The sequence below is a fragment of the Thermobia domestica genome, chromosome 14 (assembly GCF_964235325.1).
Source record: "Thermobia domestica chromosome 14, izTheDome1.hap1.1, whole genome shotgun sequence".
In the NCBI taxonomy this organism is placed as follows: Eukaryota; Metazoa; Arthropoda; class Insecta; order Zygentoma; family Lepismatidae; genus Thermobia; species Thermobia domestica.
This window is the reverse complement of record NC_137467.1, coordinates 111,138,561-111,165,421: the sequence shown is the minus strand read 5'-3', so window position 1 is coordinate 111,165,421 and position 26,861 is coordinate 111,138,561. Positions and strand designations below refer to the sequence as shown.

The following is a 26,861-nucleotide window of genomic DNA, read 5'->3' as shown; positions in this document are numbered from 1 at the left end:
CTTTTGTTCCTGTTTTGGTTTGTAACGTGATTGTTCATGTTGAATGATATTTCATTAATGTGTGGAATCAGAGTGATGTGGAGAAATGTATTGCACATGAACTGTGACAAATTTGTATGCCATTGTGTAATCAAATGCTTCGTCACTTTCGTAATATTCGAATCAAATAGGACTTGCTTTTATCTTGTGTTCTGCATAATGTGGGAAGATACTTACGACCAATGAAACTGTTAATAGAGCTCATGTTGGTTGCAATTGTGAAGTTATTCATTCAAGCGCGCTCTTGTTTTTGAGACATGCTTCACAGTACTTACAGCCGCTAATCCATCTTAAAAGTTCCGGTTCCTTATCTGTAAGTGTTACGTAATTAAAGAATAAGGAGGTGAGAGTGATGCGAGAAATAGTGTATGTGTTACAAAACTGCAAAGGTTTTAGAATACTTTGTAGGGTCAATCCACACGAAGTGGTCCAGAGATAGTTGCTCGACCATCTCCGAAAATTATAAAAATTTGATTGTGACGAACCTTATGTATGAGAAGAACAATAACATCATTCACATTGTCGTATGTACAAGTGTTCCTGAATGGCAGCCATCTTTGTTATCGGTTGAGTGCTTAGTTTTGCATTTCCAAGCGTTTACGAAAACTACAGTTGCTCAGGAAATACGTATCAGACGAACACCAAACAAAAACGAATGTTTACAAGAGAAACTAAGGTACACTGAGAACATATACTCTTGCTTCTAAATAAATATGCAGGGTTTTAAACCAATACATGAAATCACTAGTAAAAGTACAGAAAATTATACTTTTAAAGGGGCTGTATTTTGGAATGGCATAAAGTGAGGGGTCAATAAGTTTTGAGCTGAATACTATTGTATGTAGAGAGTCTGCAGAAATATCCACACCTATGATACTACTGGCACCATATATTTATGGGGGTCCGAAAGTTGAAGTTTGTGATTTTGATGCCATGCTTGGTGGATAATATCGCAGGAGGGCAAAGTGCTCAAAATTGCTGCTTAGGCCACAAAATAATTCTGTATGTGAATAAACTATTGAAAAAAAAATCATGACATATTACATGGAGAAAAGAGTGAGGACATGGTAAAAACACAAAGAAAGCACACGCATAACGTTGGTCGTAGCTCTTCATGCTAGATCTCAAGAACTACGCATGGTTCAGCAGTTAGGTCTGCTTTTGTTTGTATTCAGTTGTGCAAAAGCATGGGAGTGGCGTTTGTTCCATCTTTCTAGCTCTATGATCATTGTCACGTCCACAGGGTGGACAATTTATCTTGACCTCTGCTATAACGGACAAACCAAAAGAGAGAGAAAAGCGAAACTGCATGAAGCAAGTGCGTTGCTAGCTAAGGATGTTACAGTATCACAAACATCCAAAGTTAGAAAGTCTCTAACGCTAATACAGCATAACTGAGATGCACAGGACAATGCTCTTCGAAAGTACTTTAGTGTTGGATACCGTGGCAATGTTGTCAGATTCAGAATAACAGACTTCCCGCTCAAAGCTCTGAAATTTCCCGATCGGTTGCAAAATTTCCCGCCAAGAAGAAATATTAATAATTAATTAATTACTCATTAATTAATTAATTAATTAATCATTATATTAATGACTTGAAATTAAAATCAAATAACTATGAAAAGTCAGTCAGAAGTACATATTTTCCTACGGGAAGATAAATCTATTATAGGGCTATCCTTCTATTTTCTATCTGTAGTTTATTTGGTATAGGAGAGAAATATACATATTGGCGCGATTAACAATCAGTTCCATTTGGTTCGGTTTATAAACCTGTCGTGCTGTTCTGGTTCTTTTTACCTTCAAAGAAGTCTCCAATCCATGTATTATTTCATGTACAAAGATATGAAGATAAAGAGTGAGAAAGAGACGATATGTAAAGGAAGAAAAGTTGACAGAATTTCCCATTTTCAACCAGAATTTCCCGCATTCCCACCAATGCTAGGAATTTCCCGTTCTGCGGAAAATTTCCCGCTATCTGACAATACTGTACCATGGTCATGGTATGACTTGTTTCGAATGAATAGGAACGAAGTTACTAGGGCTTGAAAATTATATATTTTTTGAAAGCCTTTGTTTAGAAAAGTTACTTGTATGATTTGCAAGGATATATAAATTATTTTACCGTTTACAGTACTTTGATAGCTTAAACCGTTCCGGAGATAAGATAAACAGTGCTGAAGTTTCCAACACTGCTTAAATCGTGTAATTGCGGGAACTTGTTGTAATTACAGCTACTAAAAGCTGTTGCTGTAATGCTATAGAAGAGAATGAAAACAACAATCATTTTAAGTATTTGGTCTAGGAATTAATTCGTGCGGTTGGTACGCACACATTGAAGCTGTAGTACACACACAAAATACATAAATACCTTAAGAAAAATATTGTGCATCGCTAGTGGTCAGTTGGCAACCAAACCAGTGGTCAGTTGGACAGTTGCCACCGGTTACTATTTGGTACCAAAATATTTACCATTTACCATCCTTTCATGTATTGATCAACATCAATATTATTTCTCTACAACTTATGGTTCCCGAGCTATGGCTTGTTAAATATCTAGAAATTGGTAATGTTTTTGACCAATATCACGTGAACTGTAAGTCATAGAGAGACGATATTGTTGTTAATCAATCCTTAATATAATGTTAAACATTTTCGTGCTGATATTAATGGATGGTTACTATCAACTGGTTACTGACCAAACCAGTGGCCACCGGTTACTATTCGCTACCAAAATCTTTTCCATCCTCTTAGGTATTGAACATCAATATCATCTCTCTACAACTTACGGTTCCCGAGCTATGGCTTGTTAAACATCTAGAAATTGACCACTTTTGGCCAATATCACGGGAACGGTAAGTTATAGAAAGATGCATTTGGTGTTAATCAATACCTAAGAGGATGGTAAACATTTTGGTACCGATATTAATTGGTGGCCACTGGCCAACTGGCCATTGGCCAAACCAGTGTCCACCTGTTACTATTTGGCACCAAAATATTTACCATCCTTTTAGATTTTGATCAACACCAATATGATCTCTTTATGACCTACGGTTCCCGAGATATGGCTCCTTAAATCTCTGGAAATCGGCCACCTGCGTATGAAAATCCATTAGGAAGACCTAGGCGTACATGGGAGGACAATATTAAGATGGATTTCGCAGAAATAGGAATATAGAATATAAACGATCTGGTTTGTTAAGAATAGAAGTCAATAGAGAACTTTTGTAAACGCAGCATCTTACTTCCGGGTTCCATAGGCCAGAGTTAACTCGTGTGCATGAAAATCAAATACAAGAACGACGTTACGTGGAATCATATCTGTTTGAAATCATCCAGTTTTGATTCAGACATACAGAGGTTGACGACTGAAAAACATCATCAGCTATGACAGTGGCTTAAGTATAAATGCACTGAGAGTTCCCAATAAAATGATCAAAGCAATACGGAAGGCTACAGAACGGACAGGTAACAAGAGAACAATTGTCACATGTCAACACCGCACACTCTGTAATGTCCGCATGGAAAGCCACATCGATTACACTTTTGAAAACTTGCACAGGTTCACCATTATCCTGTAGTAATTAATGATACGGATTTAGAATAAAAGTTTACTTAAAATTTCAAGTTTATAGATCTGATGTAAAGTTTGTTCATCGGCGCAGTCGAAATTGAAACTACGCAAATATTGTAATAAAATAATAATATGAATCAGGAAAGACAAAGAATATTTAACTTATCAAAACCTGCGACAATTGCGGTATTATGTGAAAATCACTATTCGGTTTATTCTAGATAGAGGAGCAATAGTATCGGCCATAAATTTGCTGCAGAAACAACAATGGTTTCAGTTGAAACAAATAAGGGAGTTTCCGTATACGTTAAGAAATGCAAATACATCATCCGCCATTACCATGGGATATATCAATGTAGATGTTGAGTTTCAAAATAGAAAGTATGACTTTAGTAATAATTAAGCAAGAAATTTCATTATCAGTTAATAGTAGGGATTGGTTGGATGTCAACCCCAATATGGAGACAACATTGGGAATTTTGATAATCAGACAGTATTAGCACCTGTCTCAGAGAAGGAAAAGAATATATAACTATCATCAACAAATTTTAAGATTTTGATTCAGTATTTACAGACAATATGGATGAACCAGTAAAGAGCTACAAAGCAGGGTGGAAAAAAATCATGATTTTTTTTTAAAAAATCATTTTTTTTTAATTTAAATCTATTTTTTTTATTTAAATAAAATCAGTCTTCTCGCGTAATACAAGTCACGAACTGAAGATAAAACATTAGGAATTAATATTAAATGTTAATTATGCCATTTAAGTGAAAATATTGGGCTTGAATTTTGAATTGGTTGTCAGTCAACTTATTTCAATCCAAAATAGAGATGCAAGGGTTCGGGGAAAAATGATTTTTTTTGGGGGGGGGGGGCGGGGACGGTTTTTTCTGCTTCGCTTTTTTGTTTGGGAAATTTTGGGCTTTTTTTCCAAATTCTGCTTTAAATTGATAAAGCAGGTTTTGTTTCGCTTCTCTGTATTACAAAAACTCATTTAAGTGGTAGTGGATGCAGATAATAATACAAAACCTCGAAAATAAACACGAATTTCGAAAACATATTTCAAACAATTTTAATTCTTATCAGATTTTTATTATGAATCCCAAAAAATTAATCCATGTATTTAAGTTGCAGTTAAGTTTTAACTTTCATATCTATATATATAAAAGAGAACGCACAAATCCTTTGTGAACTCATCACGCTAATACGGCTGAACCAATTTCTTTCATTTTTGGGGGGTTATTATGATTTGGACCCTAGATGGTTTTTATCATATCACTTTAATTTTTAATTACCAGTGTCTTGAGATAATTGACCATTCAAGTGTCCATACATACAAATCCTTTGTTATTAGTTCATCATAGGTAAAAATAAACGTATTTATATGCAACCCGCATGACCATGTGACTCGGCGGGTTAACATAAATGACAGGCGCTATAATTTTAACATTTACTGCAATTTGAAAGCGAAAAAGTAAAAATTATCTAAGTAACAAAGTTTATTGCGTTCCGGGGTGACCGCAGCGAAGCGGGGTGAACGCTGCTAGTGCATTATAAGCAATATTTTTTATTGTGAATTAAAAATACAAAAACAAGGAAAAACTGTTATATGACATACAGAATTTATTGTACTATGTGTGTGAGCTCAAACAAATAATACATCGGGAAGATAATATATTTACTGAACAAACGCACAAAACAAATTTAAGTTTCGACGCCGTGGCCTTTTCAAAAATAACATGTTATCTTTGTTCATTATGTATATCAAGCGGCTCAAGTGGTACAACGTTGGCTTCGCATTTGGGAAGTCATGGGTTCGATTCCCGCTGCCGACCATTCTGATTGGGGTTTTCCAGTGTTTCTCTCAGTCCTACCAGACAGTCGGAATGGTACCTACTAAAACAGGCCCTGGCCGATACATTCCCAAATCCTTTCCATGTTGTTGTTAGATATCCAGTATAAAATAGCCTCTGAGCTGCATCTGGTGATTGTTAAATAAATAAATATCATTCCCTCGTCAATCTGTTATAGACTATAAGTTTAATATGTCTGACTTCCGAGACTTTCATAAACATTCGTACTAGAGTAACAATGAAAAATAATCATTGTTTTATTACAATTCAACGTATTACTTTAAAAGTCTGAAAAAAAAATGCAATCTTTGTATGGGGCGCTCAAAAATTACCTAATTTGTTAATGCACCTCTTGCTTCCGCCTTTGCTACCCCTACAGAAACTTCTTTGAAATGGAACAGAAACGTTGAAAATGTATTTTCTATTCATTTATTACATACGTAATAATCTGTTACCACCAGGGGCGGACTGGCAACCATAGGGCCCACCCTGCTAAACTGAAATGAGGGCCCACTGTACAAAAATGTAAAAAATGTACTTGGCATTCTTCATATGTATTACATATAAAAATCCATCTTCGAACCCATAAATAGTATCCCATGTATTCATACAAAAGCAAAACATTAACCTCGACCCGAGAATGATTTAGACGAAACGGCGCATAAGAAAGTTGACCCGAGCCGACCCGTGGCTAGAGCAGCCCTGATCCTAGCGTAAGTGACCTGACCCGACCCGTGTCTCAAGCAGGCTTGATTCGACTCCTGACCCATGAAAGCCTGATCTGACCCGTTTGAAAGCACTACGCGGTAGCAAACAGTTCAGTTAATTTCGTGTTCGCCTGTTAAAGTTGTGTAATTTCAAGTAAAAATACCCATAAAAGATAAGCTACAATTGACTGAAATCATCCAAAGACGTGGTGTATACATTATAATTTATAAACACCTTAGAAAAAAAAAAAAAAAAAAAAACGAAGCCTGATCCGATTTCTTTCTTCGAAGCATGGTCTGAGCGTCTGAGGACAATGCAGTTCAAAAGCGTTCCGGCTCCACCTCCACTTTCCACAATAACAATATCTACGAAACTATTGTTTCTTTAAAACATCGCCACTCGCCGGCTTGTAAAAGGACCGGAGTAGGCAATGGTATCCAAATCCAATAACAGCCTGAAATCTACTATGTTTCTTATATTTTAAAAAGTAGTAGTTAACGTGCTCGTTTTTAACAGCTGCTGTATCACAAACCCCGCAATGTTTTAGGGCCTGATTGTCTCATAGACGGAACCTGTTCAAGTCGATAAACGTGAAGAAGAATAAGGTCTGTTCATGAAAGTTTAACGTTACATCTTTTTTATGCAAAACGCAAGTTTGCGGGAGTTACCCTGCCATATTTTTTATGCTGGTAGGTTTAATTGAGCACATCTTTTTAAAATTGGTGGAGAGGGCCCACCTGTTTGGGGGGCCCACCCTGCATTTGCAGGGTAGCAGGGTGGGCCAGTCCGCCCCTGGTTACCACCTATCAAGTGCTTCGGACCTGCAAAATCGGTAAAGCTCCAAATTCTGTAATGCACTGACTGTTCCTTAAGCTTGTTTAGTCAGGAAAGTACTCAATTTTCTGTTCATGGATCATATGCGTAATACTGTTCATCTGGCTCTGGAATATATAACCACCACCACGGTTTACCCAGTCCTGAAGGTTTCTGAATTTATAACAAGAATTCAACACGTCATTACGGAACTTTCCCTACTTTTTTTTTAAAAAAAAAGAAAAGAAAAACTACGAAATACATTTAAGTCAAGCACAACAAACATGAGTGTGTGGTTAGCTTTTCCGCTTCTATTGGGAAATCCAGGATTCAGTCCCGCATTCGACCATTCCCACAAAAGTTCTTAATTCCATCTGTGAATGTAGAGATAGTGCGTGTACTGCGATTCCTGGCTGATTTCATTTCTTATGTTTTAAATTGTTGTTATTACTAATTACCAGCAATGACGGATTTGCGAAAGGGGTTAGGGTGGGGTTGAAGCCTGTTCTCCGAAATTACGGAATTTCTAAAACAAACGAAATTTTAGTTATATCTTTACTCATAAACTTCAAGCTCCCCTCAAATGAAAACCAGGCATTTATATATATATATATAAACTAAGCATTAATAAGAAAAAAACCCTCCCAAAACACTTTTCTAAATCCGTACTGATTATTTGTATAAAATGGTATTCAGGGTTGCATCCGGAACATTATTGCTACATCATTACACAGCTACGGTATAACAGAAATGTGGAAATATGCTCTGACGGATATATTGAAAAACATAAGTTTAACTATGTGCTAGAAACTAGAATACTAAGCTCTAAGAAATGAAACACGAATAACTAAAAATGAAATGATCTAAAGAAGAAAAAATGTCGATAACTCAGAAGTTATATAGCTTCTAAAATTGCTCTCAAATACTACGTACTTAATGTTTAATTCATAAAACATGTGCTCCATCCATCATGATGATGAATTCTAGAGGCAAATATGGTATTTAGGTCATGAAATCTTGTTTAACTGTAGAGTATACTATAAGAAAGCTATTTAAATAGAAAAATCATGAAAATGAAAATAGCCAAAATTTGCGTTTTTTTAAAAAAGCCGGCTTTTTATTTAAAAAAAAAAATAATTCAAAAAAGCCGGCTATTTTGCATCTCTAATCCCAAACAATGTTTCTTAAGCACTAAGGAAAAAATACGGCGACGTTTTTCAACATATTATTTTTTTTTTTAGAATAGTTACTCATATTTGGCAGGAACATACCTTAAAAAAAGAAAGAAAAAGAAACTAGCTTGCGGCACGAAATACATATAAAATACGCAAATTTCGCCTAAAGTTATAAAATCTAAAAAAGTTTTAAGTTTCGGAGAGGGAATCAGACCCCTTTATAAATACTCCCTTGTTATCTGGGAACAAGCAAACAGACGCGCACACAAAAGAATTTTCGTCTTAAATGTCCATGGTGATTTTCTCGTTGGAATAGTTAACGATTTAAAAACCGTATATTACGAAGATAAGAATGCAAATTTCCTCCGTTATCCGTTCAAAACGGGATTTTCCCTCATCATCCTCTACATGAAACACTCGTTTTCATACTGTGCTGTACATACATTTACATCTTATTGTATTATGATTATCTTCTATAATGGAAATAACACAACACAGGCTGGATTTTTACTTATTTTCACTTTAATTTATTTCGGAATTTGATTTAAATCAACGATTTTTATTTAAAAAATCAAGTGATTTAAATCTTGATTTAAATCGTGATTTAAATCAGACTGATTTAAATCAATCCACCCTGCTACAAAGTAACAATTCCAATTTTTAGAAAAGCACATGAAATACCAAATGCCTTAAGAAACGCGGTCAAGCAAAAGATTGGCAAATTGTGTAATTTAAACATTTTACATAAAGTGGAATTATCGGATTTGGAAAACACCAATGGTTGTGGTTCCTAAAAAGAATACTGATCTATGATCATGTTATTCCTAAAAAGAATACTGATCTATATTTCAAGCAAACACTAAATCGATATACGTAGATATGTGCGTACCCAAAACCTAAGATTCAGGGCATTTTGGATAATTTGGAGGAGACACGTTATTCTGTGGCATTAGATTTAAGTAATGCATACTTACAATTAGATGTTGATGACAATTCAAGTAAATACTTGGTAATAAATACATCGTGGGGATTGTTTAGACAAACGAGATTACCATTTGGATTAAGTTGTTCACCCCAATTTTTTTCAACGTTTCATGTACCACATACTTAGTAATTTTGATGATACAACAGTTTATTTAGATGATACATTAATTTGGAAACAGTCAGTAGAGCAATGCTATATAAGAACTAGAAAAGTATTAGAAAATTTAAGCAATTCAATGTGAAAGTGAGGAAGGATAAAAATATTTTCTTTAGTAGAAAATAACATACTCAGGACATGATTTGCAAGGAGACCAATTTTACCAAAGTTAGAACCAACCTTAAATGTGTTCAAGAATTACAATCTTTCTTAGGGAATGGTCAGTTTTTACCATAGACATATTCCATCTTTATCAATGGATATTCCTAACGTTCTCAAGTTGTTGCAGAAGAGTGAAATGAAACTGGAATGCAAAACATCAGGAAGAATTTCAACTCATTAAACAACGTACATCAAAGGCTGTAGTTCTCCAAACATTCACCGAAGACGAAGATGTAATAATCATGAGAGACGAGTCACCAACAGGTGTAGGAGCACTTCTAATGAATACATAGCAGTAGTTATAATAAAAACAGTAGAATGCGCATCCCCTACATTATCATGGGTTGAAAGGAGTTATTTACGGTTCGAAAGAAAAGCACTTGCAGTCGTATTTCTAATTTAAAAAAATCATAAGACATTTATGGAAGGAAATTTAAAATTGTAACAAATTCATAACCTGTGCGTTGGGTATTTGGAGGTAGCGCGCCCCCTCCACTATCACACCACGTCTTCAGAGATGGTATTTATTATTAACGAATTACAGGTATAACATAGCATAACACAAAGATAGCATAGCAGTTATAACATAGCATAGCATAACATAAAATAGCAGATTTTTTTTTATCGAGATTTCCCAAGTCAGAATCCACAAATGATGACGAGATGTCAAAAAAAAAACTATGTAAGTCAATGAAAAACTTTTCTTTTAACAGAACAGGAAATAGTAGAAGCAATGCAAAAGGTTTACTGGATACAAACGATAATGGGTTGGAAAAAATGGATGGCCAAAGAAACTGCCACAAAATTTAGACACAAAGGAATATGAAAAGTTTTTCAACCGTAGACAAGAATTAGAAGTGCGAGGAAATATTTTGTTTCGTAATGGTAATTTTTCCCTGCCAAGTTACGACATACGTATTTAGCCAGACTGCATGCAAGTCATCAAGGACTAGAGAAAAAGATCAATATGGCAAAAATACAAGTTTGGTGGCCGGATGTAATTTGTGACATAATTGTGTTCATGAATGTAAATACTGTCAGTCAATTGGAAACGCACCAGCTCCGACACCATATGATAATTGGACAACTGAACATAAATCATGGCAAAGATTACATTTAGATCACTTTTCTCTTTTTGGCTTCACACTATTATTATAAGACGTGTTCTCTAAGTGGATCAAAGTCTGGGTAGTAAAAAGTACACGGTTGGAATAAACAACACACAAATTCGAGCAAGTATAGTTACGGATAATGGACTTCCGTATTCCTCAAGGCAATTTCAGATTTATTGTTCGGAGAAGGGAATTAAGTTAATACATGCTCCGCCGTATCACCCACAAAATAATGGTGCAGTGGAAAGAGCAATTCAATCCGTAAATAAATTACTGAAAATAAAATTTGTGCAATCGAACTATAATGTGATTCCAAAGATGTTTTTAGAGTGGATACAGCAAGTACAATAGAGCGTCAATTATCCGAAGTAATTGGGGGACATGGGTGTTCGGAAAACTGGTTTGTTCGGATAATCGAACTGTACATGTTTATTGGCCAAAAAAAAGTACTGTACAGTAAATTTATTCATAAAAAGAAGTGTGCTGATTGTTGAAACACAGCGACTGGCGGCTTGGCCGGTCAGCAGCGCCTTATGAAGGCCCCATTAGAAGCAATGTTCCGCCAGCGGTGGCTCAGTGCGGCGACTACTGTGGGAAACTTGGTTTGGGAGTGAGGGGGATGATGGACGGTAGGGTGGGAGAGTAACAGGTGCGAGCGAGTACACAGTTCGGTTAAGCGGTCGTTCGGTTGACCGACGTTCGGATAATCGACGCTCTACTGTAAATGTTTTTTTTGGCACACAAATTCCAAACATTCTCCCGATACACCTGCGGGAAAATGTTATCTTTTAAGTCTCGCAGCTAGTTTACGATTCCACATAATTTACACAAGAAAACAAATTAGTCAGTGGAATTAAGGAGATAGACTGTGTGGGTTAAAACCACTAAGCATAAATACCTAAATGTATAAAAGGAATAGTTCAAAGTAAAGTAGGACTAAATACTTATCGAGTCTTAGTAAATGGATATACTTGACTGTATCAAACATCAAATTCATACATTTATTTAAGAAAGAAATCAAAGCACAAAAAGCATTCTGCCTGAGGAAAGAAGGGAAAACACACAATTGCCGCAAGGGGAAGTATTTAATCGTTGGAGAAAATATGCACATCAGACCAGAAGGCATTTTATACCGGAGCAGGAGGAAGGAATAAACAGTCAGGAAAGGCTCAGAAGATCCACAAGGAAAAATAAATTCACCCGAAAGATGGGTGTATACGTAATCTCTGAAAGAGGAATCCAGAATTAAGAAAAGAGGGATAAGTGTTGGGGCAGAAAGTGCTAACCAATAAATCGTAAACCATTTCGACAGTTATAAGGGAGAACGTGTACAAATAAATAAACAAAAAAAGATTAGATTTGTAAACATTATGAAGATAGTAATTGTAGAGATTTGGAAGATTGATTAAGAATATATACAATAGATGAATGTATTTTAGCAAATGACTTGTAAGTGTGGAAAACGACTGTTAATATAAACGTAGTAATTAATATATGGATTTAGAATAAAGGTTTACTTAAGATTGCAAGTTTACAGATAGATCTGATGTAGACTAGTTTGTGTGTTCATTAGCTATGATACCCTGCTTAATTGTCTTTAACTGTAGTGTACGATTTCCTTTGAACGCAGCCATTTCTTTGCTGCATATTGTAGCACGCATATATATATCGTTGTTGGTTTCGGGTATCGTTGTTGGACCTTTCTTTTATATGAGTTGAATCGACGCACATGATAATCTTCGAATATGTTCTCTAGTGTAGCATCAGTAAATTGTGATCACACTCTCGACGTTACACCTGTTCGGTGACGTTTCGTATTCACTCTGGCTACTTCTATTGTCTCTGGCAGGACTTAGTGTCATTACAGATTCTCATTTCTTCCTGTTCATTCTCTTAACAATCTTCACCATTGTGCTATAACGTTCGGAGACTTTCGATTTCTAGCTGATTTCCATATTTTTGCGCAATTAATTCTTCTAGAAACCATGCAAATGTCTCATCTTCCAGACCAATTTTTTCCTTATGACGTACCTTGCGTCGCACTTTCACTCCAGCCAATCGCTGTACATTCATTGGATTGATCACCACTATCCGCGCCACTTGACGTCTCACTACATATTCAACTTTTCTGCATGCGAAAAACAAGCGTTTGTAGTTTCACTGTTGGAAGGAGTGTAGCGGTAGACATGAGATGTAGTCCCTATGTAGCGCCATGTATTGGTGCAAGTTTGCACCATCTTGCAGACAAACGGACATCACCTATCGCTTCAGGGGTACTAACACTACTCATACTCTTATTTCTATTCGCATTTGTTCGGTCGAGCTCGCGTACTTTCCTGAACGGGCAAATGCGCACGAACATGGAAGCGGGTGTAATGTGAGCACCCCTGAAGCTAACAGTAATGTATGTTTTTCTGCAAGCTGGTGTAAATGTCCGCAAGAGCATGTGCCTATAAAGTTTGACCCTGGGCGCCCATAAAGTCTGACCATTTTTGCGGAAATGGTTGGGTGGATGGAAACATCGGCTCACATGTGCACCCTATGCAAAATGATGGTCACAGACTATTATGCCAACTGTGTTGACATTTTAACTGTCTACCGTTTTGTACAGGCTGAGCGTAGAGACTCGAGACTTGCTTCAATTTGTTTTTCTCCATACCTTTCCAACGGTATACTACTTGCCCCCCTTAACATTTGAAAATTTTGACTGGTCCGTGTCTGGGACCCTGGGACATAACTTTGTTGCCCCTAAAATAACGGGATACGTGATCGCCAATATTTCCATCCACTCAACCTTTCTCCGCAAAAATGGCCCAGTGTCAGACTTCATGGGCGCCCTGTAGTTATGGTACGTGCTCTATTTTATCCTGCTCTTGAGCACATTTACACCATCTTGCAGAAAAACGGACATCACTGTTTGCTTCCGGGGTGTTAATATTACACATGATTTTCTTTCTGTGCGTATTCACCCGTTCGAACCCAAGTACTTTCCTTGTTAGTTGGGGAGCATATCTTATCCCGTGGCAGCTTTCGTGAAGATGAGAGGGTGATTTTTTTAAAATTATTTTGAGGAGCCTTTTGGTGAATAATTTCTACGGTGTCACTCACTGGTGTGTGACATGTAGAAATGGTGATCTCATCAAAATGGCTGACAACTCGATTCAAGAAACAAGCGTTATCTCCGTTGTTTATGGAGTGATTTTCTTTTTTCGTAGCTCATTTTAAAGGAAATTAAATTTCCCATAAAAACTGCTATGTATTTCCTCTAAGACTAAATGTATAGGAGTTACTTAATAATCTTATGAATTAGTGACCAATTATTGATGAAATAGATAAAAATACGGGTAAACTCTGAAACCGTTAATTAAAAAAAAATACATAGCAGTTTTTTTTTTTTTGGAAAATTTACATTTAAAATGAGATATTGAAGAAAATTGGTCGATAAAAAACGGAGATGTGATATATGACATATATTTATAAGAGTATTATCCCTTGTCTGAATGCTAGTGATAATTGATCGAAATAGAAATAGCTTTTTACTGATATGAAGAATTTTATTTTTTGCTTTGTTTTTATAATATATTCGTCACTGTAACTTGAACTAATATATTTTTTTCTTTTTTCTTTCAGGTAAGTTTCGGTTCCAGTCTAGGTAATATTCTAATATGGAAGGTTTGGTAAAGTTTGATAAATATATTGTAAACGAGAACACGTAAGTAACGTAGACTTTGACTTGTATCTGTTGTGTCAACATCAGTTAAAGGATGTAGAGAAAAAGTCAAATGCTAAAAAACTCTTTAGTGCAATACGATTTAGAAATGAGTGTGAAGATATTAGCTACAAACATCTTAATGAACTTCTCGAAATTATTAGTGTTGAAGATATAATCCAATTAGATATCAGATGGCGTGTGTCCTGTTTACAAGAAGTGCACACACTAAGGCGATATTGAAAGATTACAAACCAAATATAAAAAAACACAAAAAAGTAAACGAAATAGCCCTCTCAATGTTAGTGGCCACTATAGATCTCCCCTGTACGCGACCCCAAAATACGAACACAAAATTACAAAAAGATACCTGCTTTTTCTGCGAGAAATTTATAGTTGGAAGGAATCAATTTTTTACTGTTCTTACTAAAGAAGCCGAAGAAAAAATCTGTAATGCTGTATACACAAGTGAAATGTATATTGAAATTAAGTTGATCTATTAATTCTCGAGATGCTCATGCGTATGACCTGTCATATCACAAGGGCTGTTACACTAAAATGGTTCTAGGTCAAAACCGCGCAAACAATAACAGCGATGAACGAAAACAGTGCGTGTAAATACAGCGTGGACAAAAAGAGCGCATGGGCAAAAACCGCGCATGGACAAATCAGCGCATGCAAATACCGCGTGGACAATAAGAGCGCATTAACAAAAACCGTGCAAGAACAAAACAGCGCATTACAAAAACCGCGTAAGGACAAAAACATTGCATGCAAATCCCGCGTGGACAAAACCGCGCATGCAAATACCGCGTGGACAAAAACAACGCATGAACAAAAACCTCGCAAGAACAAATAACCGCATTCAAATACCGTGTGAGCGAAAACAGTCCATGGACAAAAACCGTAAATGAACATTTGGAACTAGGCTTGCTCGCGCTCGAGCCCACTTCCTTCAACTGGGCTCGCGCTCACTTACGTCAATTGGGCTCGCACTTCCGACCACTTCCATCGACTGTTTTCGTAATTACTCGCACTCGCGGTCACTTGGGTTGGCACTCACCTCTCCCGATTGAGCTCTTAGTCACTCGGGCTTTCACTCAAACGAGCGGGTTAAGATAGGAATTAGATTGCGATCCACTTCCACAAACTGTTTACAATTTTTATAGACATCCTTAGGAAAGATGAGTCAGGAACAATTACAGCAGAAGTCCCTTAAGTTTAACAACCCAAATGTCTTTACTGTGTTTCAGGTTGCATAATTGGCAGGCAATCTTCCTAGTTAAATAGATATAAGGACAAAAACCGCACAAGGACGAAAACAGCGCATGGACAAAAAAGTGCACGTAAATAACGCGCGGGCAAAAATAGCGCATGAACAAAAACCGTACAAGGACAAAAACAGCGCATGCAAATACCGCGTGGACAAAAACAGGGTATAAACAAAAACCGCGCAAGGACAAAAACACCGCATGCAAATGCATGAGCGAAAACAGCCCATGGACATTTTGCCATGGACAATAGATGAACATTTTGCTCTAAGCTCGCTCGCGCTCGAGCTGTCCTTTCAACGGCTCGCAATCATTCGGGCTCGCGATCAGTTACCTCAATGGGACTCGCACTCACTTCTCTCGACTGTTCTCGTACTCACTCGGGCTTGAACTCACACGAATTTGCACTCATTATTAACTGGGCTCATACTCACTTGGGCTCGCGCTCATTTCTCAGCTGAACTCGCTCTCACTCGGGCTCGCGCTCGGGATCACTTCTCTCATTTTACCTCGCGCTCACTCAGGCTCGCGATCACTTAAAGAAACTGGGCTCGCAATCAATTCTGTAGAATGGCTTGCTCTCACTAATTCTAAGTAGGGTTGCGTTCACTCGGACTCGCGTTCATTTCTCTCAATTGAGGTTACCCTCACTTGGTCTCGCATTCATTTCTCTCGACTGGGCTCACGCTCAGTTGGACTCGCGCTTACTTATTTCATTGAGGTTCGGGCTCAGTCAGGCTCGTGCTCAATTATTCGGCCGGAGCCCGGCTGAGCGCGATTGACGAGCTCGTGAGTGTCGGGCTCGCTAGTTTGGATACCTATGAAAAAAGCAGTGCATGCATGGCCCGCAATACACATTCTTTCCCGAAGCAAACATTAAGGCAATAATTGTGAGACTAATCTAGCAAAGCACACTAACTCTTGCGCTGAACCCGACTTTTGGCTGGATCACGCTGACTTGCAGTATTTCAAACTTTACTGTGAACTTCATCTTACTGCTGATTCCTGCTAGTTAGGATTATATTAACAAGTAGCACTTCCCAATTGTAACACTCCGATTTTGATAAAATTTGCCAGGTAGATACTTTAAATAAAACCAATTAATACGTGTTTTTTCTACGGGAAAACGGTTTTATGAGGCAAAAGCCTCCACCCAAAATTTTGGAAGTTGATGTTCATATTTTCCTGGAAAGAATGGTTAGATGGGACACGGACCCCTCCAAACCTTTGGCCACGAAATATCGAAAGTGCTAATAACCGTATGTCAGATGTGTGTAAAGGACATGACGAACTGCAACGAAACTTTGTGTAGTGGCAATGCGCAAAAGATAAACAAATACGTTTTTCTATTTTCTGAGGAAAATGGTTTTAGGGGCAAAATCCTCTACCCAAAATTTTGGAAGTTAACGACGAAGTTAACCAAACTGTATGCAGATATTGTAGACGTAAAATGAGGGAATATATGTTTCGTATTTTCCTTTAAAAAAAAAAACAAAATGATTGAGTGGGCCACAGACCTTCTAAACCGTTGATTACAAAATATCAAAAGTGCAAATAAGTATACGTCGGAAGTTCATAAAGGATATGGCGAATTGCAACGAATCTTCGTGTAGGGACAGTTTGCAAAACAATAAACGAAACGTGTTTTAATTTGTGGGAAAAAACAGTGTTGGGGCCAAGGCCCCCTCCGAATAAAAGTAAATATTACCGTAATATTGCAGGAACGAGTGGACCGAAGCAAATGAAATTGTGTGTAGATATTATATATGTAAAATAAGGCCTTTCGTCTTTCTCAAATGTCCCTATCCGATTTCTTCAAATTTGGCACATCAACAGCGAGGAAATAAATCGACATGCGTTTTTCTTTATGCGGAAAAACATTGAAGGGGTTAAAGGCGCCTCCTGAAATACTACAAAATACGTTATACTGTTTATGTTTACTGTTGATCTGCCAAATTTGAAGAAGTCGGATGGGGACACTTGTGAAACACGGAAGGCATTATTTTACATATACAATATGTACACACAATTTCGTTCGCTTCGGTGTATTCCTTCCGCCACCCAACTTCTCGGTCCACCAAACATTTTTTCCTTTTCAGAAAATACGAAACACGCATTCCCTCATCTTACTTCTACAATATCAGTGCACAATTTCACTCACTTCGGTCCAATTCTTCTTGCCTTTCGAACGTCAAGTTTAAAAATTTTGGGTGGGGATTTTTTCCTCTAAAACAGTTTTTCCGCAGAAAATTTAAAAAATCGTATGTGTATTTTTTTACTTATTGTCAAAAACAAAGTTCTGTTCTAATTCTTCATGTCCTTTAGGTAGTTGTGACATTGTTATTAGCACTTTTGATACGAGCGTCACTACGAAAGTTTTGAGATACGCATTATTGTGGCACAGAATTATAATTCCAACAATTGCGTTCGGTAGTGGTATCCAGAGCGAAGAAGTGAAGCAAGTTTCAACTCGCCTCGCATATCGGAGTGGCCGTATCGCCTTCACTTGTTTGTTGATATGAGCAGTATTCAGCAGAATGGAGTTCGAAAGGGAACATTTTCGGGCAATGAACCTTTACGATTTCAAAAGTGGTTTGAACGAGACACAAAGCCTTGACCGTTTGCAGGGGGCATTTGTGGACCTTGCTCCTTCCCATGCTACAATTTGTCGTTGGTTTAGTGTATTCAGAAGAGGCCGGACATCGCTTAAAGATGAAGAGAGAGTTGGACGTCCGACAACAGGTGTGTGAGATGAAAACATTGCCGCTGTGGAACAAATGATTCGAGAAAGTCCTCGCACAACTTTCAAGGACATTGAATCTACAGTGAACATTATATCGCCAGCAGTAACAAAAATTCTTCATGATCATCTTCGGCTCAGGAAGGTTTCATCTCGTTTCGTGCCTGACTGAACAGCAGAAGCGCATGTGTGTGGAATGGTGTGAAGAAATGCTTGCAAGATTTGATGCAGGCAATCCTCGACGCGTCTCTGACATTGTTACTGGTGATAAGACTTGGATCTATCAATTTGACCCTGAAAATAAACGCCAGTCTACAGTTTAGACTTTTCCAGACGAAAATCCACCCACGAAAGTGAAGCGACCGCGAAGTGTGGGGAAGAAGATGGTCGCAACTTTCTTCTCCAAATCTGGCTATGTTGCAACTGTTCCACTTGAAGAAGAAAGGACTGTTACTACTCAGGAATACACCTCTGTTTGCCTAACAAAAGTGTTCCAGAAGCTTCGGGAACGGCGTCCAAGAACTGGATTGCGGGGGATTCTGCTTCATCATGACAACGCTTCCGAACACACACCCAACATCACAATTCAGTTTCTAGAATCTGCGGAGGTCAATCTTATGACTCTTCCACCGTATAGGGCCGCGGTGGCTCAGTGGTAGAGCGTTCACCTCTGGTGCTTGGGGTCCCGGGTTCGATCCCAGCCCCCGCCAAGTGAACTTTGTGGTGGACAAACACCGTGTGCGTGGGTTTTCTCGGGGTTCTCCCGTTTCCTCCCACTTTCTTCATTCCACCATTTCACTCATTTCTCATTATCACCGTCTCCTTTAGCTTAACCGGCATAATCGTGGGACGTTAAACTCAAAGATTTCATTTCATTTTCATTTTTCTTCCACCGTATAGCTCTGACCTGGATTGTTTTTCTGTTCCTCAGGATCATAGATCGCATGCATGGGAAGAGATTTTGCAACTCTGAAGAAACTGTAGTGGCTTATGAGAATGAACTTTGAACACTTGAAGAAAAAGACTGCGAACACTGCTTCCAAAAGTAGTTTTCAAGGATACAACCGGATACAAACTCTGGATATATCGAGAGAGAGAGAGAGAGAGAGAGTATGTGTGTCGGGAACGGTGTTGGAAAGTGTGTTTTGTGTAAATAGTAAATTTATAAATACCTTTAATGAAACAATGTCTTGGAACGTAAGTACAATCCAGTATCCGCATTGCCGTATTCAAATGACATGCGAATCACAGAATGAACATTTATGAACGTGTCGTTCGGACATCCGAATCAAACCTAGTCCATTCGATAAACATAACAAAAATATGTTCATGCACTAAAAGTTAGGTGTCACGGGCAATGGAATAAGTCCCAGAAGCCTATTAATCCTGTTAGCATAAAAAAAATTGTAGACTAACAGTGAGGAAGATATTGCATCAACATTGTTCATTGGCAAGTCATTCTTTATAGTTCATTCTCTTCAGCATGAAACAAGTTCTCTAGAGGTGCTATGTATTGGCGACCATAACGTATTTGAAAACGGAAAATTGGGAAAGATTCCCTCCAAAAATACTTCCCATCAAATTTGGCCCCCTCTGGTGTGGCTCCAAATAAAAGCACAGAATACAAATGTATCTTGAAAATACTACAGGGGTTAAAAATGAGTGTACAAAGTTTCGTTTTGATAGACGGAACAGATATGAAGCGAAAGGTTGTATACCAATACGCTATGTATACACAAAACCGAACCCATGACTTGACCTATAAAAAGAAAACAATATAAAAAATATAAACGCATTACTATTTATTGAGATATAAAGAATTGTACGTTTGCTTTGGGAAAGGATGTGCATTACGGGCAATGCATGCGCTGTTTTTGTCATAGGTGTTCCAACTCAGGAGCCCTACGCTCACGAACTCGGCACTTGTGCTCAACTATGCTCGGGCTCTACAATTGAGCGCGAGCCCGAGCCTCACTTATACAAATGAGCGCGAGTCGAGTGAGAGTGAGGCCAGTCAAGGTATGTAAGTGCGAACGCGAGCCTAGTTTGGGGAAGTGAGCGCGAGTCCAGTTGAGAGAAGTGATCGCGAGCTCCAGTCCGGTTGAGGGAAGTGAGCACGAGCCAGAGTGAACGTGAGATCACTTAGGATTAGTGAGCCAAGCCTGAGTGAGTGGGAGCCCATTCGAGAGAATTGAGTGCGAGCCCGTATGAGAGCAAGTCCATCGCGAGCTCAGTTGAGAGAAGTGATTGCGAGTTCGAGCCCGGTTGAGGGATTGTGTGCAAGTCCGAGTGATCGCGAGCCTATTTGAAAGAAGTGAGCCCGAGCGCGAGCGAGCCTAGTGCCAAATATTGATCCATTGTTTAGTCCATGGGCTGTTTTCGCTCACGCGGTATTTGCATGCGCAGTTTTTGTCCTCGCGTGGTTTTTGTCCACGCGGTATTTGCATGCGCAATTTTTGTTTCTGCGTGGATTTTGTTCATGCGCTATTTTCGTCCAGGTGGTATTTGCATGCCCATTTTTTGTCCTTCCGCGGTTTTTGTTCATGCACTGTTTTTGTCCAAGCGGTATTTGCATGTGTTATTTTTGTCCACGCGGTATTTGCATGCGCTGTTTTTGTCCTTGCACGGTTTTTGTCCATGCTCTGCTTCTGTTTTTGCGCTGTTTTGACCGGATACCCACTAAAATGGTTTCCAATATTTTGAGATATACAAATAAAAGTACTTTATGTAGTATAAATGAATGTATAAGTCGAGTTTCTGGACCGATTAAAAGGAAATTTTAGGGAAAGGTAACGTTGTTACAATGGCGGATGCCGAAAAACAATATAGACAAATTGATAGCTCAAATGATGTCCCCAGAGGAAAATATGTCTAGAAAATCTCTTAAATCACTTACTGAAAATGAACTGTTTCTCATGGAAGTCGTATTTACAGATCCTATCTTAAAAAAATAATAATAATAATAAAAAAATCAACCTCAGCGTATTTCTTTGAAGTGTATCACTGACTGATGCTTTGTTATTAGAGGAGGCAAATCCTAATGTTAAGTCAAATTGAAAATTATATTTTAGCCAGCTAAATTATTGTGTAGAACTATCTTAACAGCAAAAGAATGGGAGTTCAAAGGTTTTATTGTAAAAGACCAAGTGACTGATGTGATGTCAAACGAAGTTCTTCAGTTTTTTAAGTGGTGTATTGGCGGATGCAAAACAGTTGATAGTTTGATAGTGTTAACAAATACTTGGAAAAGAAAACTTCTATATTATCTCAATCACTTATGTTTGAGTGCTTCACTGATAGGCAGGCTGCATGTAGCAAAACAAATATTAAGCAGACATACACGGGACCTACGTTTTTAAGCAATTGTTCACTGTAAAACTTGAAGCAAATTCTTGGTCCAACTGTTGCATAGTTTCGGATCTTCCGTTGATTACAATGAAGTTCTGCGACTTGAAACTGATATAGGTAATGAAGTACTTAGACACATTGAAGAAAATGAAGGATTATATTCTTGTGAAAAGAAGATTTATTTTTTGTGCCGCAGATAACTAACTTCGTTGAGTCTACACCTGATGGATGTGGAATGATGGCTGTCATGGCAATTCAACAGTGATGACTTATCAAGAATGCCAAGAAAGAGATGAAATATAATCTTTAGTTTTGGGATAAGCTGATACACATTTATCGCATCGTTCTGTGCAAAACGTGCCAAAGTAGATGACAGTGTCCCCTGCTATGGTCCAAAATTACTGAGACCACAAAGTATTGTTTTCGAGTAATGCAATATCAATCTGCAACCTAAAGGTAATAAACAATTCAATCTTATAGCATTAGCTTGGTGTTTATGGGAAAATGCGTCTTTGTCAAGTTCGACTGTATTTGGTTTGGAAAACAAACAGGTTCTCAGTAAAGGTAGAGAAAAGACGTAATGACGAAAATCAATCTGTCAACTGATTTCTGATGAAGATTCGCATTCAACAGGTGTTCCCACTTGGACAGTTTTTAATGCAAAAATTATCCCCCAAAACTCAAATAACACTACTCGCATATGTGTTCTTCCAACCAAACCAATAACATCTACCTACCGATCGCTCCACACAACTATAGTGCCGCCAAAATGTCTTGATCCGTGGCAAAAATGCGAACTAAAGCACACACCCACGCGTTGAGCCAATAAAGGTTCAGCTAAGCGAAAGAGCGGATGACGAATGGGAGTGAAATTTCTCCAGCCGATGACAGCGCTGGGCCTGAAGACTAGGTGTCAAGTCAATGTAGTATATCTAGAACTTTCTGGAAAAATTGACCAAACATATTTATACTGTGCAGCAGATCATCACGGGCAAACGTGTTAGGCGACATTTAAATTCTTCGTGGATATGGTTTTGGTTTGTTAATATTGGTCCTAGATATTTGAAAGTATCTACTTTGTCGAAAGTATTATTTATGTTTTAACGTAGCATAATACTCCACACTATTACGATCCCGGCGAATTACCATGTATTTTGTTTTCTCTGCATTACTTCTAAACTTTTCAATTTACAAAGTTCTAGATATTTTGTCGCCCACTTTTATTCAAATACAAATTGGCATTCTATGTAATGGTGGTGTATTTCAAAGCAATTTTTTTCCCTAACAATTGTGTAATGAACAACTTTTATATAGAACAAGTAACTTCATAATTGAGAAGAGCGAGTAAGTCCATCTTCCTTATCTTTGGAAGTAGCATGACAAATATAATGGAGGTAACAAAACTTAAATAGTTCGCAAAATTTTCAGTCCAAAGTGTTCATAAATTCTGGTTCATTTCAAATAAAAAATTTCTTCCAGTTTAGAAGAAGGGAAGAAACTTAAAATACTAATTGCCTTACCTCTAAACTAATGTCTCAGCAAGCAATTAATAAAACCTCTACATTTCTTTATGTTGTTTTCCTATTGTCTCCTATCAGATTTACATCATTAGCATACGCCGTAACTTCGTGAATATCATTCTTCTCTAGATCATGGTTGCTATATCAGAGGGCTGATTTTCCTTATAGCGTATTCCAGAACAAAGTTGAATAATAAAGGGTCTTTAAGGCCATTCTCGACGTGAAAGCTCGTGGACAAGTGTTTTCCTATTGGGACTTTGCTTTGGGATTCATTTAAACACATCTTAATTAATCTAACTAGCTTTCTCGGTATTCCAAATTTTCTGTAAGAATGTTGTACAATGATTCCCCCCTAACCAAATTGTATGTCTTTCTAAAATCTATTAATGATTGATGTACCGGGGTATTCCGATTTCTTCTCGAGTATTTGTCGAATGATAAATATCGTGTCGATAGTTGATCGGTTTCGCCTAAATCTGAACTAATAATCTCCAATAATTTCATCTGTCTATGGAGTTAATTTTGCTAACAATATTTAAAAGGATTTTAAACGATGTTGACAGAAGACAGATGCCTCGATCGCCTGTCTCGTGGGTTGGAACAATTATTGATTCTTTCCACTCTTATGATAGTTCTTTCTTGTTCCAGATAAGGAGAATGAGTTGTGTATCTTTATCTTCAATTTTTCCCTTCCAGCTAAAATTAACTCAGCCGGAATTTCGTCTACACCTGGAGATTTGTGTTTCTTTAATTTCTTTATAGCGATTTCTACTTCTGTTCGGTTAGGCTGTGAAATGTACGGTTCTGCTGTGTGTATTTCCCTTTCCCCACGAACATTAGATTTTGGGTACGCGTTAAGCAAATCGTCAAAGAAACCTTATATTTACTATCGTACTTAATATTTTTAACTGACTTAAGAAAAGTTCCCAATTCAACACGTTTATATATATGTTGTTGGTATGTTCACGCATAACTTTGACAATGGTGCACCGATTTTAATTTTTTGGAAGAATATGTACCTCCCTGGTAGTCCATATAAATTTATTTAACATGTGATTTTGATCTTAGGAATAAGACCATTCACGCATATAATCCCGTATCCTTTTTTGTTTCGTATTTTTATTTATTTTTGACAAGTTTTCGCCTTATTATTTGTGAATTCCGTGTATTACTTATTGCTGTTCTCCCATTGGCTAATTACGGCTCTGGGTCGAAAACGATCCTGGGGCAAATATATAAGCATCAGCAATTGTTACTCTTGGGTCGAAAACGACCCGGGGGGAAAATGTGTATCATTATCATATATGAAATAAATAATTTATCGCTTTTAAAAGTTTTATTGATTGAATATTTTAGGTACAATATTTGTCAATATACTTTCAGGTTCATACCGCATACTCTATTAAAATCAAATAACGTGCTTTTAATGATTATTATTATAGGATTTTCTAACGAATTTATAAAATATATGATTTTCTTATGTTGTCCATTCGTTACGAACATTTTTCAATCGTTAGTATATGAGAAATGGCAGGTAATTTTTAGGCTTTGTGAAAATCATGAAAACATTTGTCATGGAGAGCTACACCGCACCTAAAACACGCCTTCATTGTTTTGTTATTGCACATGGCACAGCTTCTTCTTGGTTGATCGGTTACAATAAGGTGATCTGAACCACTCTTGCGTACGGTGTACGGTAAAAATTTTGCGGTATGAAGAATGCGATTAGGTATCTCTTCGAAACTGCAAACTGTCATTCGGATATCCATAATGTTTTGCTAAAAGGAAGGCATTGTTTGTGACAACATCGATCATCCAGAATAGAATTGGTATATACCTTCTTCTTGGTTGATCGGTTACAATAAGGTGATCTGAACCACTCTTGCGTACGGTGTACGGTAAAAATTTTTCGGTATGAAGAATGCGATTAGGTATCTCTTCGAAACTGCAAACTGTCATTTGGATATCTATAATGTTTTGCTAAAAGGAAGGCATTGTTTGTGACAACATCGATCATCCAGAATAGAATTGGTATATACCATTTCTTTCCTCTGATGCTGATTCGGTACGTGCCAACATTACTGTCCATTTGATCAACCCCTCCCATGAAAGTTATATTTAAATACTGCATTTGGCTGAGAAATATCAATTTTAGAACAAGATGCAAAGGAGTATCGTTTGGCTGATCGAAGGGGATGCGTTCCATGCTCGCTGGACAGAATAGTGACCACGCTGTTGTCATTCCATCTTATAGCACATATTTCTTCACTTTCATCAACGCAGCAATCCATATTTCCCGTTTCAGTCTTCTTAATAGTTTTCACATCAGTCAGTGGACAATTTTTAACTCGATTTTCTCTAACTGTTCCCATTACCATAACGCCTCTGTCCAGAAACTTTGTTACAATTTCAGGAGAGGTGAAGAAATTATCACAATATATCGCAAGGCAAGACAAGGCAAGGCAAGAAATTATCACAAGGCAACATCAGGGTAAACACGTTGTATCAGCGACATCAGATCTAGCATAACAGCCTCACCAAGAGGAATCTCGCGACAGTCTTCGTCTCTTCGCCCCTGATAAATATCAAATTGTAGACAATATTCTTCTTTAGTTGCAGCCACCCACGCCTTATAGCCAAAACGGATTGGCTTTCCTCTGATAAACTGTTTGCATCCATGTCTGTCGAAATAGGGAATCATAGCTTCATCCACACTAATTTCCTTTCGAATTGGTGCAAATGTCAAAAATGCGTCATTTAAATGTTCAAGGAGAGGTCTTATCTTAGCCATTTTATCACCCTTGTTGATATTGTCATTGTCAACAATATGTAGATATTGGAAAATTTCGTCAAATCGGTTTCTTCTAATGGACGTAGACACTAGTATGTTATTAGTGTCATCACTGAGGTTCCAGAACATCCTTCTCCGCGGTAGCCACTAAGTACCAAAACACCTATGAAGCAATACAAATCCTCCACTGATAAAGAAAAGGAATGATCATTGTGAGAAACCGCATATCGCACACTATTTTTAACAGTATATTCTAAGATTGGTTCACTCAGAAATAATTTTAAGAACTCAATAGGTTCGCTGTTACCTGAAAGTGCGAGCACAGACCGAGGATGAGACTGAGCCCACTCTGAGCTACTCTTTTCGTAAAGGTTTGTTTTCTCCAGATAAAATTCTGTTCACCACGAGCAACACATTTGCTTGATATAGAGGAACTCTTTCCTCTTTGCTGTACATTTTTCGACACGCCGTAGTGATGCCAGATTTGGAGGTAGACATCCGTCGAGAAGTATCATACACAGAAGCGGGCGATGTATTTGAAGCTGAAGCAGAAATCGTACGACCAGAATAGTTTTCCTCAAAATCGATCATTGGATCATCTTCATTTCTGTTATCAACAAGATCGGCTCCAGATGTTAGCTGACGACCACTTAGCCTGTCAGGATCATTACAGTCCTCCTCTCCGGAGTCACCGTCTGTATCTGCACCATTGTCATCTGGTGGATGAAGAAATACATCAAGCAAATGGATATCATTGTCCTCTGCCAAAGAATCGAGAGCCTCAAGGATCTGACATGTTGTTAGACCTTTTGTTCTGAAAGGATATAAAAGAAAGAAAATAGCAACTTTAGTAAACATATTGTATATGTAGGTGTAAGTTTAGGTTATATTAGGTAAGGTTAGG

The 26,861-nt window shown here is 37.7% G+C and overlaps 2 protein-coding genes across 6 annotated transcripts in view; one reads left to right on the top strand and one right to left on the bottom strand.

Moving 5' to 3' along the window:
• Positions 1-26,861, top strand: part of aop (ETS variant transcription factor anterior open) — a 438,519-nt gene that overhangs the window by 223,323 nt on the left and 188,335 nt on the right. The window lies entirely within an intron of this gene.
• The window catches only part of LOC145670288 (uncharacterized), a 119,809-nt gene continuing 117,449 nt past the window's right edge, over positions 24,502-26,861 (bottom strand). The window contains exon 2 of the mRNA XM_081738739.1: positions 24,502-26,771. Coding sequence (XP_081594865.1) covers positions 26,312-26,771 — 460 coding nt within the window. The 3' untranslated portion in view covers positions 24,502-26,311. The remainder of the gene's footprint in view (positions 26,772-26,861) is intronic.